This window comes from Eublepharis macularius, chromosome 4, assembly GCF_028583425.1.
Source record: "Eublepharis macularius isolate TG4126 chromosome 4, MPM_Emac_v1.0, whole genome shotgun sequence".
In the NCBI taxonomy this organism is placed as follows: Eukaryota; Metazoa; Chordata; class Lepidosauria; order Squamata; family Eublepharidae; genus Eublepharis; species Eublepharis macularius.
The window spans coordinates 158,305,037-158,323,000 of NC_072793.1; the positions used below are offsets into that span (position 1 = coordinate 158,305,037).

Genomic DNA, 17,964 nt, shown 5'->3' on the forward strand with positions numbered 1-17,964 from the left:
CCACCAAGCACCACCTCAGCTTCAATGGCTAATGAAGTTATTTATGCTGATCTGAACCTCCCTGAGGCCGGGCTGGCAGAACCACCACAAGCCTGCTGTAAGTGCAGTTTTATATTTAATTTCTGAGTTGTTGTTTTAAAAGCAGGATCCCATTTTTCCCAATTGATGGTCAAAGAAATTAATTTCACAGAACAAAAATGGGGAATAAGTCTGTATTGGTATGTGGCTGGGGGTCCACTTGGTGAAATGTTACAATTTCACTTTGTATTTCTAAGCACAGTGATGTAGAATTGCAATCAGTAATGTGCACTAAAGACTTTGTGCAGTAATCAAATTCAGCTCATGTTAGTTTTAAGAATTGTGTTTAGAACAAAAGAGAGGGATCCAACAAAGTTACTAGATTTTTAGCTAAGTGTCCAGCCCTCTGCAGCCAAAGCTCTCAGATTTCAACAATCTTCCTCCAGTTGCAACCAACAAGATAGAACTGAGCTCAAATCCGTTTAGACTGAGTCTTACAGCAGGTTATTAATGGCCAAACTTCCCGTAGTTGCAGACTGTAAAGGTATTCTTAAACATTGGCTGCTTTCACACAAATTGTATAATGCACTTTAGCGATCATTTGCAAATGGATTTTCCAGTTTCACACTGGAAAATCCTGTTGCAAACCATTGCTAAATTGCATTGAATGTGCATTATCTTGTTGTTGTTATGTGCCATCAAGTCGTCTTTGAATGAATGAAAGACCTCCAAAACGTCCTATCTTTAACAGACTTGCTCAGATCCTGCAAACTGGAGGACATGGCTTCTTTTATTAAATCAAGCTATCTCCTTTTAGGTCTTCCTCTTTTCCTGCCTTCCACTTTTCCTAGCATTATTGACTTTTCCAGAGAATCTTGTCTTATGTTGTGCGTGACCAAAGTACGATAGCCTTAGTCTTGTCATTTTAGCTTCTAAGGAGAATTCAGGCTTGATTTGATCTCGTACCCACTCTAACTTGTATGAAAGCAGCCAAGTTTCTTTTTACTCCATTGCTCACAGCCTTTAGATTCTACACGTCCACACGGGACAGATATTTTCTAGAATTAAATACAAGTGCAGTAGCACCTTAAACACAAACAAAATTAATTCTAGCATAAGTGTTTACAAGTCACTTCATTCTAACTCATAAAAGCTTATGCTGGAATAAATTTTGTTAGTCTTTATGGTGTTACCAGATTTCTGTTTAATTTTGTCCAAACTGACTCTAGCACAGCTACCTATTTAGAATTAGTATCTTCCAAAAGAAAGACCCCCCCCCCCCCAAAAAGAAAAAAAGCACAAAATAGCTTGAGGTTACTGATGGTGACATTCTATTAAATGACAGCCACTAGCCAGCACAAAGAAATAAAACTATATTTTTAACAACACAATAGGTCGTTATTGAAGATGGAGTTGTAGTCTGGAAGAACTGATATTAGTGTGTTTATATTTCACCAATATAGGTAATAATGATATATTACAACAACATTCTAATCTCTAGCTTTCATGTTTTAAAAAAGTAAGTCTCCAACACTTTAGGCTGCAGAGCTACAAGGATAAATGCAGTTACAGGTGGGTAGTTATATCAGTTTGTTATAGAAAAACAAAATTAAGAGTCCAGTAGCACCTTAAAGAACACCAAAATTTCTCAGGGTATTTACTTTGGTAAGTCAGAGCTCACTTCATTATATAAGACAAGGTATAAATGTGCAGCCCTTACCTTTCCCTTTATAACTCTGTAAGGAAAGGGGCTACAGACTTCTTTCAGAAATGAAAGCCGGGAACTGTTGCGATATTGCTGTTACTAATCTTTTAAAAAGCCTTAACCCCTGTCCCACCCCCCACCCCCGGGGTGGGAATGGACACCACCATGTAGATGCTCCCCCAAACAGTGCTGTGGTAACGTAGCCACAGCAGAGCAAAATCCAAATATTATGATTTTTATAGCGTACCTCCTAGCAAGCTTCTGACGTTCTCTCATATAGCTTGAAAACCATTGGTGTATTCTATCTGAAGGGAAGAAAATTTTGTTATATCTGAAGAAAGGAGCTTGGACTCTTGAGTTTATATCTTGAAAATCTTGCCACTGGACTCAAATCCTGTTTTACTGCAGACCAGCATGGCTCCCTTCCCAAAACCGGTCTATTCTACGCATACTTGGTTCAGGAGAGCTTGCCAGTTTCACAATGGTGCCAGTGATCAACAGCCATATACTTTAAGATTACAGTATATACATGATACTGTAGAACTGGGATGGAATTTTGAGCAGGTCCAGCTTCCCTTGTTATTTAAAAGGGCAGATCCAGCCTACTGAGTTGTTACTGTCTTTGGGATACCATTTAACCTTTACTTGTGAAAGATTAACAGGACACAATAGAAATATTTTAAATTTCAGTTATTTTTATTCCATTTTAATAAAAAGATTATATATTCACATACGCTATTAAGAAGACCACAATGAGCTACGGAGGGCTTCAGAATGCTGGCTTACCTTCTTCTAGAATTCTCCCTTCTCCAATTCTTTGCCCCTTTGGTAGAAAGGAAAACTCACCACCTGGACATCCAGTCTGCTATACAGTGACAGAACACTATGGGCTGTTTTTTAAAAATATACTGGGATTTTCCACATGGGTGTTTCCCTCAGTTCTGGCTCCATAGTGCTTCAATTTATCCTTGATATATATAGAGTTTTTGCTTTGGGTTCCCCCCCCCATTTTCCCCTCAGTTAAGACATTTACTCAGATCTTTTTCTGGAAGCCAATTTTGAGTTTTTTTCCTCCCGCATGTGCAATGTTTCTTTTGGTTTTATTTGTCCCACCCACCACCAATCCACTTTTTGATTACTGGACTTTGGTCTTCGTCAAACCACTCCTTCCCCCACTCGAGTTTTCTTTTCACGCTGTTATTGTCTAGTCTTGTCATTTTCATAGTGTTATAACAACCTACAATTGCAGCAATACATGCAGCAGGTTCTCTGAATTCCCAGTGTTCATTCTTTTAAAAAGTCTTTAACCTATTCCATTGTAGATATATACCTTTTCCCTTGTATCTCTACAACAGAAGGGGTTAGAGAACATTTGTAAAAATATGAAATCTGGGAATTCAGAGAATTTGCTGCATGTATTGTTACCATCAGGGCTTTTTTTCAGCAGGAACGCGGGGGAACAGAGTTCCGGCACCTCTAGAAAATGGTCTCGTGGCTGGTGGCCCCGCCCCCTGATCGCCAGCCAGAGGGGAGTTTAGATTGCCCTCCGCACCGCCGAGCAGCATGGAGGGCAATCTAAACTCCCCTCTGGCTGGAGATCAGGGGGCGGGGCCACCACCCATGTGACCGTTTTCTCCGAGGGCAACCCACCGAGTTCCACCACCTCTTTCCCAGATAAAAAGCCCTGGTTAAAATGATAGGTTGATACAACACTATGAAAATAACATTTTTAAAAAACAAATTATAAAAGTCCTAGGAGTTGGGGGGGAATGGCTACTACTGGTGCGATAAAAAGCAGCATGGTTTGACAATCACGTAGCTGCTGCTGCTCTGGGCTCCATCCCAACAGAGGTTGGGTTTCCCAGCCAGTGCTGGCATCTACCTCCTGGGGGAGGCACTTGGTCCGGCCTTATATCGAGATAACATTGAAAGCATACACAAAAAATAGAAAGGGGTGGTGGTGCTTTGACGTTACCAATGATTCCACTGACGACAGCACTTTCACTGGAAGATCCTGATTATTTAAGATGCATGTGGAACAAAATAAACCAACTCCACTGCTGTAAAAATATAAAGGAAGGGCAGACATGTGGAAGTATCTATCATACCCAAACCAATTCCAATGCTTGGGGGCCAACTGCTAAGAAAATCAGGAATGAGTCAAGTGTACAGAAAAGCCCACCTCCTGCCCCATCAACTATGATTATTCATGCAAACAAATGTTACCTGTGAATTCAAGCACTGCCAGCAGCCGTTCCCATATAAGATGCAGCAACTTTTTCCAGCTATCTTGTTCACAGAACTTGGCAGAGTTATACGTGTTTGGTTTGCATATGGAAGACATAAAGCTGCCTTGTACTATCTAATATTGTATTGTACCCTGACTGGCAGCAGCTTTTCAGGGCCTGGGACAGAGAAGACTCCTTCCCAGCTCCTGCTGAGATCCTGTCACTGGAGATTCTGGGGACTGAGGGCCAAGCTACACATGACGAATGACACTTGAACGGCAAGTGTATTTCTCTGTTCACTTGCCCTCCACTCAATCCACTTGCCGTTCAAGTGTCATTCGTCATGTGTAGCTTGGCCCTGAGCCTGGACCTTTCTGCATGCAGAGTGCATGTTCTTTCAGTATGAACTTTACGCATACGAAGAAATATGGAGGTGGTTTTCACACAGGGACAGGGTGGAACAGTTTACTCATTGCTGCTGCGGCTGCTAATACAATGCAGGGGCAATAGAGCTTTAACATGACAGGTTTCCCTGTCTGGCTCATTTTTTAAATTGATGATTAAATAGTATTATATCAATACACCATTATATGTATCAGGTTCTATGAATTACCAGCTTTCTTTTTTTTAAAAAAAAGTCTCTAGTCCCTTTCTTGGCAGAGATATGCTTTCCCTCTTGTATCTCAATAATAAAATGGACTAGAAATGTCCTTTTTTTAAAAAAAGAAAAAAGAAAGCTGAGAATTCAGGGAACCTGATACACGTATTGGTATAACAGTATAGCAATATAATGCTATTCAATTGCTTATTTTTTCATTTGAAAACCCTGGCAATGAGAAAATGGGTGTCATGAGAAAATGGCTGCTGTGCGGGCGAGACAAGGAAACAGGGTTGCCAGACAGACTCAGGAAATTTCTGGCGATTTGGGGGCAGTGCCCAGCAAGGATGTGATGTCACTTCCAGGTCAAAAGTCATCAAGAGAGAGCATATGATGATGCCATTTTCGAGTCACTCCCCTAAACGCTCCCCTTTGTATGAGGTTCCTTCCTTCTTTCAACATTTAAATTTCCAGCCTTATGTGACTTTCCATACCCACCCACACACCTTTTCCCTGTATTACATCATTTGCAGGCTTCCTGTCAGCCTAAGCCTCCGTCCAACAACAAATAGCTTTAAGATCAAACACTTTATTTGATCAAACTTTTAACCATTAGGAATCCCAACATAAATGAAAGTAATGGCTGTACTGCTCTCTGCTTCCGGACAGGAAAGCGATATTTGTCCTGGCTTCGTGCTGCTTTAAGCAACTCTGGGCTGTTTTTTTTACAAACTCATAGAATTCCTCACAGGACATCCTGAAGTTCAGTTTCACCTGGAGCTCTGCTTTCACAAGGCTATCACTCAGCTGATTTCTTTCCTTACTCCAGAGCTGAGCCATTAAGCTGAATACTCTCTCACAGTAGGCACTGGATACAGGGATGGAAAGTACAAAAGAGACCAACTTTAACATTTCACTCTCACCACTGTCTGGGATTTTCCTGAAAACCTTCACCCACCTCTGTTCTATCTTCTGTTCCTGTGAGACAATCTTTTCTTGGCATTGTGACAAAAATGCAAAAATCATGAAATAGCTCGTCAGTGTCTATGTCAATACCAAGGGCTGTAACAAGACTCTTTAATGGAGCCCATGCCACAGGACTGTCAAGTGAGAGCAGTGCCATGGCCTTGAAAATGGATGCATCAAAGTCATACCATTTCTTGAGATTTTCAATGTATCGTGTTAACATTTGGTCAGCTTCTGTTTTGAATTTCCTCCTGTCATATGGAGAGATGTTGCCCAGAATGGCATCAGCAGATCTTCCACAGAACTGTGGGCCAAGCTACAAGTGACGAATGACACAGGTTGGACACTTGTCAGCTTCCCTCAAGTTTTGATGGGAAATGTAGGCGTCCTGGTCTTGCAGCTTGGCTCTCCGACTGCTGTCCAAGGGACTTTTCAACTCTCACTTGCCCAACATTCCGCCAAGCTGCCTACATTTCCCATCAAAACTTGAGGGAAGCTGACAAGTGTCCAACTAGTGTCAGGCGTCACTTGTAGCTTGGCCCTATGACTCTCTCCTTTTCTGAAGTTGTGTGTGAAGGCCTTCCAGGATAGTATAGAGTTCTGTGGAGCTGACAGTGGCACTTTCCAATCTCTTCACCACAGGTTCAAACAATGCCCTCAGACTGTGCAGAAAGTAAATATAACACAAAGGGAGAGATGAGTCCTCTTCTGGAACGAATGCTTCCCACACAATCTTTTCACATTCTTCCTCCCCGTGACAGGAAATATGTCCTCAGTGCCGGCCATCACAGCAGAACTTGTTCAACAGCAGGCAAAAGCGACAGCCACTGTGTTGGCACATACCTAAGCACCTCTCTGAATTCCATTTCTATAAGGTCAAAGCAGGACCACAGGGTGTCTGTCTTCTTGGCCGAGTATGAGAACTCACTGTATACTTGCAAGATGAGTATTTCCACATTAAAACTCAATGCCTTCTTTCCATTTTTGAGGCAATTGTGGGTGACATGGGACTCACATCCCACATCTATCGGTCGTTAAGCTGCTTGAGTTTCTGAAACACTGAGCTGTGTTTTCCAAAATTCATTGTCTACAATGCAAGAAGACACTCTGTTCAAACTGAGATCATTCTCCTCTAGAACACCACAGATCTGTGCTGCAACCGCATCACTTGTCTCTTCATTGTCATTATAAAAATCAAGCAAGCCTTCCTTAATTCCCTCTGTTACAGAAAAGTAACAAACAGTCACTGGAAAGAATTTCCTGTTTCCCTTGTTGGAGGCATCACATCCAACTGAGATGCTGCTTCCAAGTCCTCCAACAACCGTTCTAGTGATCTCGGTGCCAAAACACTCTCTACAATACAGGTGGCTTTTGTCCGTCCACAAGACATTTTTCTTGCCACATCAGAATCAGGCAATAATCCTTGGAAGCAGTTTGTTTGTACAGTCCTGGCTTACATAAATGTAGTGGTGCATGATGCTGTGGTACACTACCGCTACTTCTGCAGCAAGAACTCGATCTGTGTCAGAGAAATCTTGTTCAAAGACTTCTGCAACTTGTGGCATCCATCTATACTCCTCCTCTGCCTTCGTGTGTCTTACACCCGCAGCATGATTTAACAGGGCTCCTTTACCCTCATATCGCACAGAATTTTTTTTTTAAGGGTACAAAAAAAAATTCATTAAAATTAAACCTCACCACATTGGTAACAGCATGCAGAGTCTTCAGTTTTTACAGAATCTGAGTACTGAGAGATTCTCGCTTCCGGCTCGTCTACATATTGCCTTGGTGCCTTTTAAGCCACATTTCTGTAATATTTCTATAATTTCATCTGGATTATTTTCTTCAACTGCAACTAAGTAAAATAAGCCTCTTGCTGAAAGCAAGTCAGACACGACTGGAAAGAGTTTGTCCATAACTTCTCTGCCATTTTTACCTCCAGCCCAAGATGCTTCTATTCCATGGCTTTTTATCTCGACAGAAGGAGTTACCACATAGGGAGGGTTAAACAACAGCAAATCAACTTTCCCAAGAAGTCGGGGCAACAATCCTGTTACCAAATCAGTAATTATGGGCTGAAGGTCAACATTATTACGCTTAGCTGTCTCCGCTGTGCACAGACCTGCTGCGGAGTTGGTATCAGTACATAAGTATAATGCTTTAGATTCAATAAATGATGCCACGAAAGTTGAAACTACTCCAGATCCAGATCCTACTTCAAGGCAGATTTCAATGCTGGCGCTCTTCAGCTTCTCCGCGTCCTCCTCCAGAGCGTCCAGCAGCAGGAAGGTGTCCTCGGCCGGCTCGTAAACTGAGCTGTACTGGCCTTGCGGTCCAACGTGTTCGTGCCACGGCGTGGGGATCATGGTTGCTGATTTGTCCGCCCGCCCGCGCAAGCGGAGCTCCCCTGCACAGAAATTCTTCTACGACACTAAAGGCATTCTGCAGTCACAAGGTTTATTTTTTTAAGCCAACTTTTGAACATATTTTCTGTCAACCATTCATCCTTAAAAATGACAAAATATTTTTCTTTTTGGAAGGTTTGATGGCTCCTCTTCACTAGCCACGCCTTCTTCAGGAGGTGCCAACCCTGAGTCCCCAAAAAAAGGAAAGGAAAAAAAAAACAGTAATCACAAATACCTTCTCATTCTGTATAGGCGGCAGCCCACAAATACACCCATTCATTCAGTAGCTCTGAGAACAGCAGGATTTGAATCCAGTGGTGCCTTAGAGACCAACAAGATTTTCAAGGTGCAAGTTTTTGTGAGTCAAAACTCCTTTCTTCAGATACCATGTATCTGAAGGGAGCTTTGACTCTTGAAAGATTATAATCTCTGAAAATCACATTGTTCTCAAAGTTGCCACTGAACTCAAATCCTGCTGTTCTACTGCAGAGCAACATGGCTACCTACCTGAAAATAAGTTCACGGAAAATCCAGAGAACATTATGTACTTCATGTATACCCCCCGCCCCCTGTTCTACCCAACTGGAACCCAAAGGGGCTTACATCATTCTGCCCTCCATTTTATTTTAACAACCATCATGTGGGGTAGGTTAGGTTGAAAGTGTGTGACTGGTCTAACGTTGCCCAGTAAGCTTCTGTGGCAGAGAGAGGATTCAAACCTGGTTCTCCCAGATCCTAGTTGAACCCTTTAACCACTAAACCACACTTGAATTTTTTTCAAATACCTGCCAATAAATTATAAAAGAACCATATTTTTCCCCGTACTTAAATGATGCTTTAGCAACTCCTTCATGAGCCTTGCTTGAAAAGATTCAAAGCAAAGAGAGTAACGCTATACGAACCCACAGGAGCAAATGAAGATACCAGCATAAACTTACTAACAAACGTTTTAGTACAAAGTAAACCTTTAGTGATTCTGCACACGTTGGATAATGCACTTCCAATCCTCTTTATAGATCATTTGGAACGGATTTTTTCATGTGCGGAACAAAAAATCCACCTCAAACGATTGATAAAGTGCACTGAAAGTGCATTATCCAATGTGTGCGGAATCAGCCCTTATCAATGCATCTCAGGTGAGAACAAGAGGGCCAAGGCTACTCTGCTTCATTCCAGAGAATGAGGGGAAGCTCAGGGGTGTTCAACCTTCCCACAGCTGTGAGCCAGCTCGCTCTCTTCCTGGCCCAAGTGCTGAGATGAAAGTGCACAGACTAAGGAGATTTGGGGGGAGAGGTACTGGACAGTATGGCCCTTTCCTCCCCAGCCTGAGGTCACCTCCTTTGGGATGCTGACAGCTTACCTATCTTCCAGTCCTTCTCGTGGTGGCTGTTTCAAGGTGGGAACCACCTGCCAGTCACAAGCCTCACCAGGCAATGCCTTTGCCCGCTTTCCTGAAAGATGGTGTATTTGCCACAGTAGAGGACAGTGCTCAGAAGAGCCACAGGTGGCATGTCAAAGTGTCACATGTAGCTACTGAAGGCCAAACTAGATGTTACAGCATCAATGGATCTGACCTGTGGATACCAACAGCGTTTTAGAGCTGAACTCTTCCATTTAAAATTGCCACAAAGGACTGCACTGCTGTGGAACCAGGTGATCTTGTTTCCCTTGCACCATTTCAAGTGCTGAGGATTGGGCTCCTAAACTCCTGTGTGTTTTGCATGCAGTGATTTTTCTTTGTGAGTTCAGCAGCTGCGGGGAAAGTGCTGGAGATAAACATATTTAGACACCCCCTGCCAAAGCTGTGTGTGAAATTGGTGGAGGCTTTTAAAAATATCACCACAATAAGTGTTCATGTCCTCCCTGCAGCATCAGTTTTTGGCCTTGGCTTCTTTCCTCTTGGTGATTGGTGCAGCCTGCTTGTTTTCTTGTTCCTCAATTTGTGTAAAGGTCTTGAATTTTGCTTTCTGTGATTCTGCAAACCGGGCAATAAGCTAAGACAAAGTTTTGAAACTCTTTTGTGTACTGTTAAGATGGTGACCAGTCCAACAAGTCTCTCCTTCACCATGACACAAAATAGTGTGTAAACTTCTGAGTTCTCCAGAATGCTTCATCAGGTTTGGGTCACAGGATTAAGCCTGATGAAAGAGTTCAGGAGAACCCGAAAGCTTGCATACTGCTATGTGTCATTTTGATGGGTCCTGATCAACAGTATTTTACTTCTTTTGTTTTTCTCTTTGGCTATTACCTTTTAGAAAGCTGTCCCTTGGGCTGTTCAGAGATAGTGTCGGGAAAGCTCCTTTGGTACCTTTGATAGAGATTTTCCACTTGCTGAAGTGCTACGTGCCTTATGTTTTGCCTACCCCAAATGTGACCAGTCAGCAAAAAGTTAAAAACAGAAAGCTATCAGGAAAACCAACCAACAAAAACACACAGGGGAAATGTAAACATTGCACTTTAAGTACAAATACCATTTTCCATCAGTTCTACAGCAAGACTTTTTGGGAGTTAGCTACCCATTTATCTTTCGCTCAAAACTACATCAAGCATGGATATTCTTTTGAATTGCCAGGACTTTCTAGTTTGCCAACCATTTACATAAAATACTGATTAAGAACTAGGTAACTACCACTGGTAAGAAGTTCCCTATTCATGAATTCATAGTATCTGCTGATTTTTCAGTAATCCAAAATGTACCTTTCTGTGTAAGACAACTGAAACGCTGCAATCTTAAGAACAGTTTCTTCAGAGAAAGCAGCATTAAATAAAATGGGACGTACTTCTGAGTAGACCAAAGATTGTAACGTGGGAACCAGATTCCATGTAGGGGTTAATAACCCACCAGGAGGCAGACCATAGTTATGCCACGATCCCCTTTTTTGGTAAATTCAGATAAAATGAAGAGGAAGAACTGATCGCCCAAGACAGAAAATAGGATGGAAAACTGCTCAAAGTAAGATTTGTAATCAGGGAGGGGCAATCGGGAAATAACAGGATCCTTCCTTAAGGGATCGAGGAGGGTTTTTTTTAATTTCTCAATTTTCCCTAACCTCCTTCTCTGCTCCTCAGATGCAGCTTCCGGGTTCCTCATTCAAAGAGGTGGGTGGGGAGAATCGCCCCATTCACTTACCCTGGAAGGGGAGAGAAAAGGCGGGAGTTTTCATCCGTTTCAGGCTCCCTTTGTTTGTGCGGCCAGCGCTCCCTTTGCAGCAGAACCGACAAGCCCCTTTCGAGTCGCGTAAAAGAAACGCTAAGGACTGGTGAACCCACCCAGGGGCGGTCTTACTGATTCTGGGGCCCACCCCCTTTTTCCCGACCAGCCCACAAGAATACAGGGAGGTTAGGTTAATCCACAGAAGGTTATTTAACCCATAACGTACCTGAAACGCAACAGAAAACAGAAGTCCCGTTGTGGTAGTACTGGGCTCTCATAAAACAAGCTTTGCAACTCGAAAACCCAATGGCTTACAGTTCATATAACAAATGTGCACAATTTCAGTAACGTGTTTCATCCAATTTTAATGCACTCTGCATTTCCACGCACACCCTGGTCACTGCTCCTTCATTTTTGTGTATCACCCCATTTCTCTTACCTCAGCAAATGCCTAGCATGCAATTCTGCTCCATGCTGAGGAAAATTACCCTCTGGAGCCATCTTGAGTCTCAGTGAGAAGGGCAGACAGTAGATAACATAAATGAATAAATCCTTTCTCTGCCCCAAAGCAACTGTTGGTGGGTGGCAGCTCTTAGTTACCTGAGTGGGGTGATGTGGAGAGAAGATGAGAGGAACAGGACTCACGTTTAGCTGTGCCACCCATTGCTTTCCTCTTCTCAGAGAAGAGGCCTTGTCTTCACCACAACTCCAACAAAGCTTGAGGATGTACAGCTGTTGGGGTGTTCTTCCCTTGCTCGGAGGGACATCCATGCTTTCCCACTTTTTTGCTTTTATCTGCAACAGCCCTGTGAGGTAGGTTAGGCTGAGTGACTGTCATGTAGTCACCCAATGTTTTCAGTCCAGGTTTCCCAAATCCTAGACTGACATTTCAAACACATCGTACACATTCAATATCCTTGTCTCCTTTCCCAAAGTTGTCCCCCGAGACTGCAGAAATATAACTTGAGTTCCTTGTCTTTTTTATTATTCTTATTTGGCTTTCATATGCCCTTCTCTGAGCACCACAATGAACTTCCACTGCAACCATAGGCATTACCTGTCTGGTCTTTTCTCATCAGAGAACATTTGAGGCACTCATCCCAAACCAATTCAAGATGGGTAGTCGTGTTAGTCTGTTGTTAGCTGTAGAAAAGAGCAAGAGTCTAGTAGCATCTATAAGACTAATACAATTTGTGGTAGGGTTTGAGTTTTCGTGAGTCACAGCTCATTACTTCACGAAAGCTCATACCCTACCACAAATTTTGAAGAGTCTGGGACTTTTCAGTTTAGAAAAGAGATGATTATGGGGAGGGACATGATAGAGGTTTATAAAATTATTCATGGGGCAGAGAGAATGGACAGAGAGAACATTTTCTCCATCTCTTGAAATACTTGAACGTGAGAGTATCCAATGAAGTTGATGGGCAATAGATTCAGGTGGATGAATGGAAGTACATCTTTACTCAATGAATGATTAAAATGTGGACTTTTCTGCCAGAGGATGCAGTGATGGCTGTAGTCATAGACAGCTTTAAAAGGGGATTAGGAGAGGTCCAACCAAGATGGCACCAGAGTGGAAAAAACAGTTCAGAAAGTGTGCTTCCAAAAGAGTCTTGCCCCTCAGACTCAAAGTCACATCAAGATTTGGTCCATATTGGTCTGTTAGTTCTCAGTTAGGTAAAATGGGAGATCATTTTGCAATTCATCTGATTTAATCCAGATCTGTGTGCAATAAAAAAATGGTCCATTAAATACATGAAGAAATGAGAGGATAAACACAGCCATTCCATGTTCCTCATTTATGTTTCTTAAATATGGAATTAAACAGATTCCCACCACTGCCCCAGATGGCATCATGTTGCACTGCGAGTAGGAGGTGCTGGTTACATTCTCTTGCTGGTGGCAGTTATCGTGCTTAGTGTTTGTGGTAAGTAAATGTGGTCAGATATAACCCCACAGTTTGCTTATATGGAATTGCATGGCTTAGCTCTCAAAACGCATGATACGAATTGACTTTCATCTAAGTTTCCCATTTGCCTGCCTGCAGCTGGTGTGGCTACAATCCTCTGCCCTCAAGAAACTGAGAAGAGAAAAAATGGCTGCAAAACGGCCTCCATAGTGAGGCTCTAAGAATTCTCCATGTCTCTGTGGCCTTTTATCATAATGATTAGGGGAAATTCCTATAGAGTCACCTGGAAGTGATGTTACATTCTTGCCAACCTCTCTAGGCCCTGCCCACAAAACCTCCTGGCCAGGGGTCATTTCATAGAAAAAGAGCTGGACGGACTCATTAGCATAACTCATTAGCATATGCCATGCCTCTTGACATCACCAGAAGTGTGTCATTAGCATAACTGATTTGCACATGCCACACCCCCTGACATCACTTATCCTGATTGTTTTGGACCCAATCCTGGCCATTCAGGGCTGAAACTGGGCCCAAAATGGTAAAAAGGGGCCGAAAATGGCCGAAAAGGGGCCCAGAATGGTCAGGATCGGGCTGCTGCTGAGTGGGAGAGTGATCTACCACCCGTCAGAGGCCCGATCCGGGCTGTTTCAGCCCCAATCCAGGCTGAAACGGGCCCAAGATGGCCGAGAGTCAGGTGGGTGGGGCCACCTGACATGTGACCTCTTTGGGGACCTGCCAGAACTGCATTCCTGCGCGTTCCCCCTCAAAATGAGCCCTGCTCCTGGTATTTGCCAAGGCAAGGCTAAAGTGGCAAATATATTTCCATCAGACTGTACTGGGAGTCTCTCTGAAAACCAGCCTGCCTCTGATAAATAATGAACCCAAAGGCTGTGTATTGTAGCCTTCTGACCAAACCGTTGTGAAACAAAACACTTCTGAACAGTCCTTCCACTTGTGTGCAAGTTAGGATCCAATTTGAGATTATGAGGTATTTCCCCGTAACCGCAAGTATTAATGAATTAATTACATTTCCATCTATTACATTATATTGCATGAACACCTCAAGTTGCAGCATGTCTCTGTATCGTTCCAATTTTAGTACGTGTGCTGCCAAAGCAAGCACAAAGCCATGTATTTGATATACCGCTGCATTGTAGGATGCTATGGATGGCATAGTTGTGAGTTGCACACCAGTGTGTTGCCATTGTTCACAAAACTGCCAGTGCAGATATACCCAAGAAGTCTCCACATAGTTCCAAACCCATTTTTTCCAGGCACTTTGTGTTTCCCTTCATCCCAACAGAACCCCACTATTCAAAGAGAATGGGCCACCATCCCATTCTGCAGTGCACTGCTTAGCGCATGAGCATCTATTCAGGTCCTTGCCATGCCTTGTTATGCAGTGACTGCTTGTTCCATTCATGACCCTTCCGTTGCATTTGTAGGGCTGGCCCAAAGAGAGAGCAGCAATTCCCTCTAGCCAGTTCCCCTGTGATTTGCAGCTTCCCACATACTTGGCTTCCCATCATCCAACCACATATGTACTTTGGGATAACCATTCCAGATTAGCTGGAGCAAATGGACTCATAGCTCACTTTCTCCCATGCGTTTTAAGCCCTGGACAGCAGTAATGACCTTTTATGTGAATGTTGTTCTGAAGTTATCCATAGCTCAAAGCCCAAGCTTGAAACCTCTTCAGAGACAGAGGCGACCACTCAGAGATGCAGAAATAGAAGCAACTGCAGTTCAGGCATGGAGAACCTGATACCTTATCTTAAGCAGCACGTGTGTGAGCAAGAGCAGAGGAGATCCACAGGTAACTTGTTTCCCGGGACTCATCAGATGTCTAGTGGTGGGTGCCCTATGATAGCTGGCTGTACGTGACTGGTGGCACAGGGGAGCCGACTCAAATGTCTGGCAGCGGCATGTCCAAGGGGGTTCCAGTTGGGAGGACGCTGGTATCTAGTTCTGTGACAGCCCAGCAGAGTGAGGGGGCAGGATGAGCTGTGACCAACCTGACACAAAGGCTATCCCCCGCACTCGCATGAGAGCCTGGGGGCATCCACAGGGCATGGGTGGACTGTGCAGCCCTATTAAGATATACAGGGGGGCAGCCAAGGAGGACAGCTCCTGGAGGAAGCTGAAGCCTCTTTCCTTCCAAAACTCCACCTTCCCTAACCACTGCCCCCAAATCATCAGAAATTTCCCAAAGCAGAGATGGCAACCTATGTGTACCCCTTCCAGACTCAGGGTGGTGGAGTTGACTAGGTGGCAGGCCCTGAGGGCAGAGAAGAACCTGGGTGCTAAACACCCCCTTCCGTTTCCAACCTAGGCAGCTGCCAAGTACAATAGCAAGCAGGGCAAGTGTGATGCCCCAAGGCAACAAAGGATGGGTCAAACCGACATTGGTAACTTTTGGGAGGGTGTTTGTTTGTTTGTTTCAAAACTCACAAGCTTTCCTTATTGGATTCCTGGAGGCATTTGGCCAGCCATCCCTGAAAACAGAGATGCTAGACTTCGTGTGCCCCATTGTCTGATTCAGTGGAGGTCTTTCCATGTTCACACTCCATAGCTGAATCTCTGGGAGATGGGATGGTGCCCTTTGATCTAGGTGCAGAGGAGTTAGCCGTGTTAGTCTGTGGTAGCAAATTCAAAAAGAGTCCAGTAGCACCTTTAAGACTAACCAATTTTATTGTAGCATAAGCTTTCGAGAATCAAGTTCTCTTCGTCAGATGCATGGTACAGAGACTGGTCAAATATAGAAGAGGAGGGAGGAGAAGGGGAGGAGAGAGAAGAGGCAATTAGGGGGGGAGGGGGAGGGTGCAACCAAAACATTCCTTTGCTAGTATATGTAAACATCTCCTTTTGGTGTGTGGATCAGTTGGCTTCAAAGGAGTTTGCCCTGTTAATTTGTAGCAGCCAAACAGCTAGACCATCCAATTCCAATGCAGTATGAGCCTTCGATAACCACAGCTCTCCTTGCCAGATGCATCTGACAAAGAGATCTGTGGTCCCCGAAAGCCCACGCCAGGCACCCCTGGGCTCCCCCAGACCCCGCCTCTGTAAAGGAAATCTGTTACCTGTGATAATGTGATAACCATTCATAGTCCCTATTCAGTCCCAGCTTGACAGAGTCAAATTTGCATATGACTTCCAGTTCAGCAGCCTCCTGTTGGATTTTGTTTTTGAAAGGATTTTGTTTTTGATCTAGGGATTGCCTGGTTGAATCAGATAAACGTCCATCTAGCCCAAATATCTGCTTTCAATTATTCTCGGACCCCGGACATTTGCAAGCAGGGCACCATCTTGTCCTGATTTTTGTCCCAAGGCTGGTAATCAGAAACACACATCTTGGGTCTTTTGTATGTGTGTGTAAGATTTCTATTGTTTTATTTTTTGAACCATTTGACTCTGTCTTTATCAAAACTTGCTTTTGTAGACTTTGTGGCTGAAAGCCAGTCTGTGCATAAGTAAACAAATAAATAGTCTAATCTCTAAATATGAGAAAGCCCCACTTCTTGTTCTCTTTCCCAAGAGACACTGATTTTTGAATATGCCAAGCCCTGGCCCTGCCCACCACCAGACTTGCATTTATAGAGGTGCCATTCCTTTCTCAGGATTACATGATGTGTGGTGTGTGCTGTCCTCTGCTGCTAGGAAAAGGAATCTTAAATCACAACACTGACATTTCACCATCAATTTATTGTCCAGAGAACACCATTTATCCTTCCAGAGAAAAGAAGTGCTTCCTGTGCCCCAAGGATTGGCTGTTTCATGGAAACAAGTGTTACAATTTTTTTGGTAAGGCATACAAAGACTGGAATAAGAGCAATGAAACTTGCACTGAGAAGAATGCCCAGTTGTTGGTGATACGGGAACAAGAAGAAAAGGTAAATGTTTAAGTTATAGAATAGGCTGGAGGGGGCAGAGTAGAAATGGGAACATAGCACCAAGATGGGACATTAGGGTTGGTCAATGGTGGCCCAAAATCCAGATGTGGACTCCAAAGGAATTTTGTCTGACCCATAGATACCACCTCAAATTTTAGTCTGAAAGCCAAGATGATATAGCGATTAGGGTGCTGGACTGTATCTGAGCAGATTCAGGTCCAAATGCTTGCTTAACTATGAAAGTCACTGCCTGAACTTGAGCCAGCCATTCTCGCTTAGCTTGATCCATCTCACTGAGGTGTTATAGGCTAATGAGGAAGATAACTTCATATACTCAGTGGAGGGGGGACAGAATTAAAATGGAATCAGTGGCTCCAAGATGTGACAGGATTTACTCATCTATAACCTGGTTCCTTGGTTTATTGAAATAAGATCTACAATAAAAAAAATAGGGGCTGCATTTGGGTGTCACATTTCACTGGGATGTCCGTGAAGTCAGTCTCACACGTGTATTGCTAAGCTTATGTGTCGCTTCTGACTTCTCCCTTCCTGTATTGAGAATCCCAGTTAGAAACTTACTCTGGTTAATCTTGACATGTGAAGGTTTACACATGTCCACCCCTCCCCCACAACAGGATTCTATCCCTCAAACTATGGTTTGAAATTCTAGTTACCTGCATTCTCATGTCACAGTTAACCAGGTTCAGTTTATAAATGGGCTTCTCTGTACTAGAAGAGAGAGGGGAAGGAATGTGGTGGTATGAATCCAGGAGCAAGTTGGGTTAATGCACATCCCAGCTGAATGCTGGTTTAAAAGGGGACATGACGGGGATGCAGCCACTGGCACATTTCTTAACAATCTTTTTAGAAGTATAAACTTGGGACCAACCAAAGTTTTAAAAGGCCACAGGCTTCAACTACAACAGCTTCCATAAACACCACTGTGCTACCTTCTTAACCAGGGCTTTTTTTTATGGGAAAAGAGGTGGTGGAACTCAATAGGTTGCCCTTGAATAAAATGGTCACATGGATGGCCCCGCCCCCTGATCTCCAGACAGAGGGAGTTTAGATTGCCGCGGAGGGCAACGTAA

At 43.6% G+C, this 17,964-nt stretch overlaps 2 protein-coding genes across 2 annotated transcripts in view; one reads left to right on the forward strand and one right to left on the reverse strand.

Annotated features, from left to right (window-relative positions):
• The window catches only part of LOC129327486 (killer cell lectin-like receptor subfamily B member 1B allele C), a 23,456-nt gene continuing 5,492 nt past the window's right edge, over positions 1–17,964 (forward strand). Inside the window, exons 1-4 of the mRNA XM_054976185.1 lie at positions 1–97; positions 12,903–13,001; positions 14,644–14,799; positions 16,695–16,873. Coding sequence (XP_054832160.1) covers positions 25–97; positions 12,903–13,001; positions 14,644–14,799; positions 16,695–16,873 — 507 coding nt within the window. The 5' untranslated portion in view covers positions 1–24. The remainder of the gene's footprint in view (positions 98–12,902; positions 13,002–14,643; positions 14,800–16,694; positions 16,874–17,964) is intronic.
• On the reverse strand, positions 4,684–11,138 carry LOC129327487 (methyltransferase N6AMT1-like). Its single transcript, XM_054976187.1, has 2 exons — positions 11,051–11,138; positions 4,684–8,105 (listed from the first exon to the last, which is right to left on the reverse strand). Exon 2 carries the CDS (start codon positions 7,879–7,881, stop codon positions 7,240–7,242), a length of 642 nt encoding a protein of 213 aa, XP_054832162.1. The 5' UTR covers positions 7,882–8,105; positions 11,051–11,138; the 3' UTR covers positions 4,684–7,239.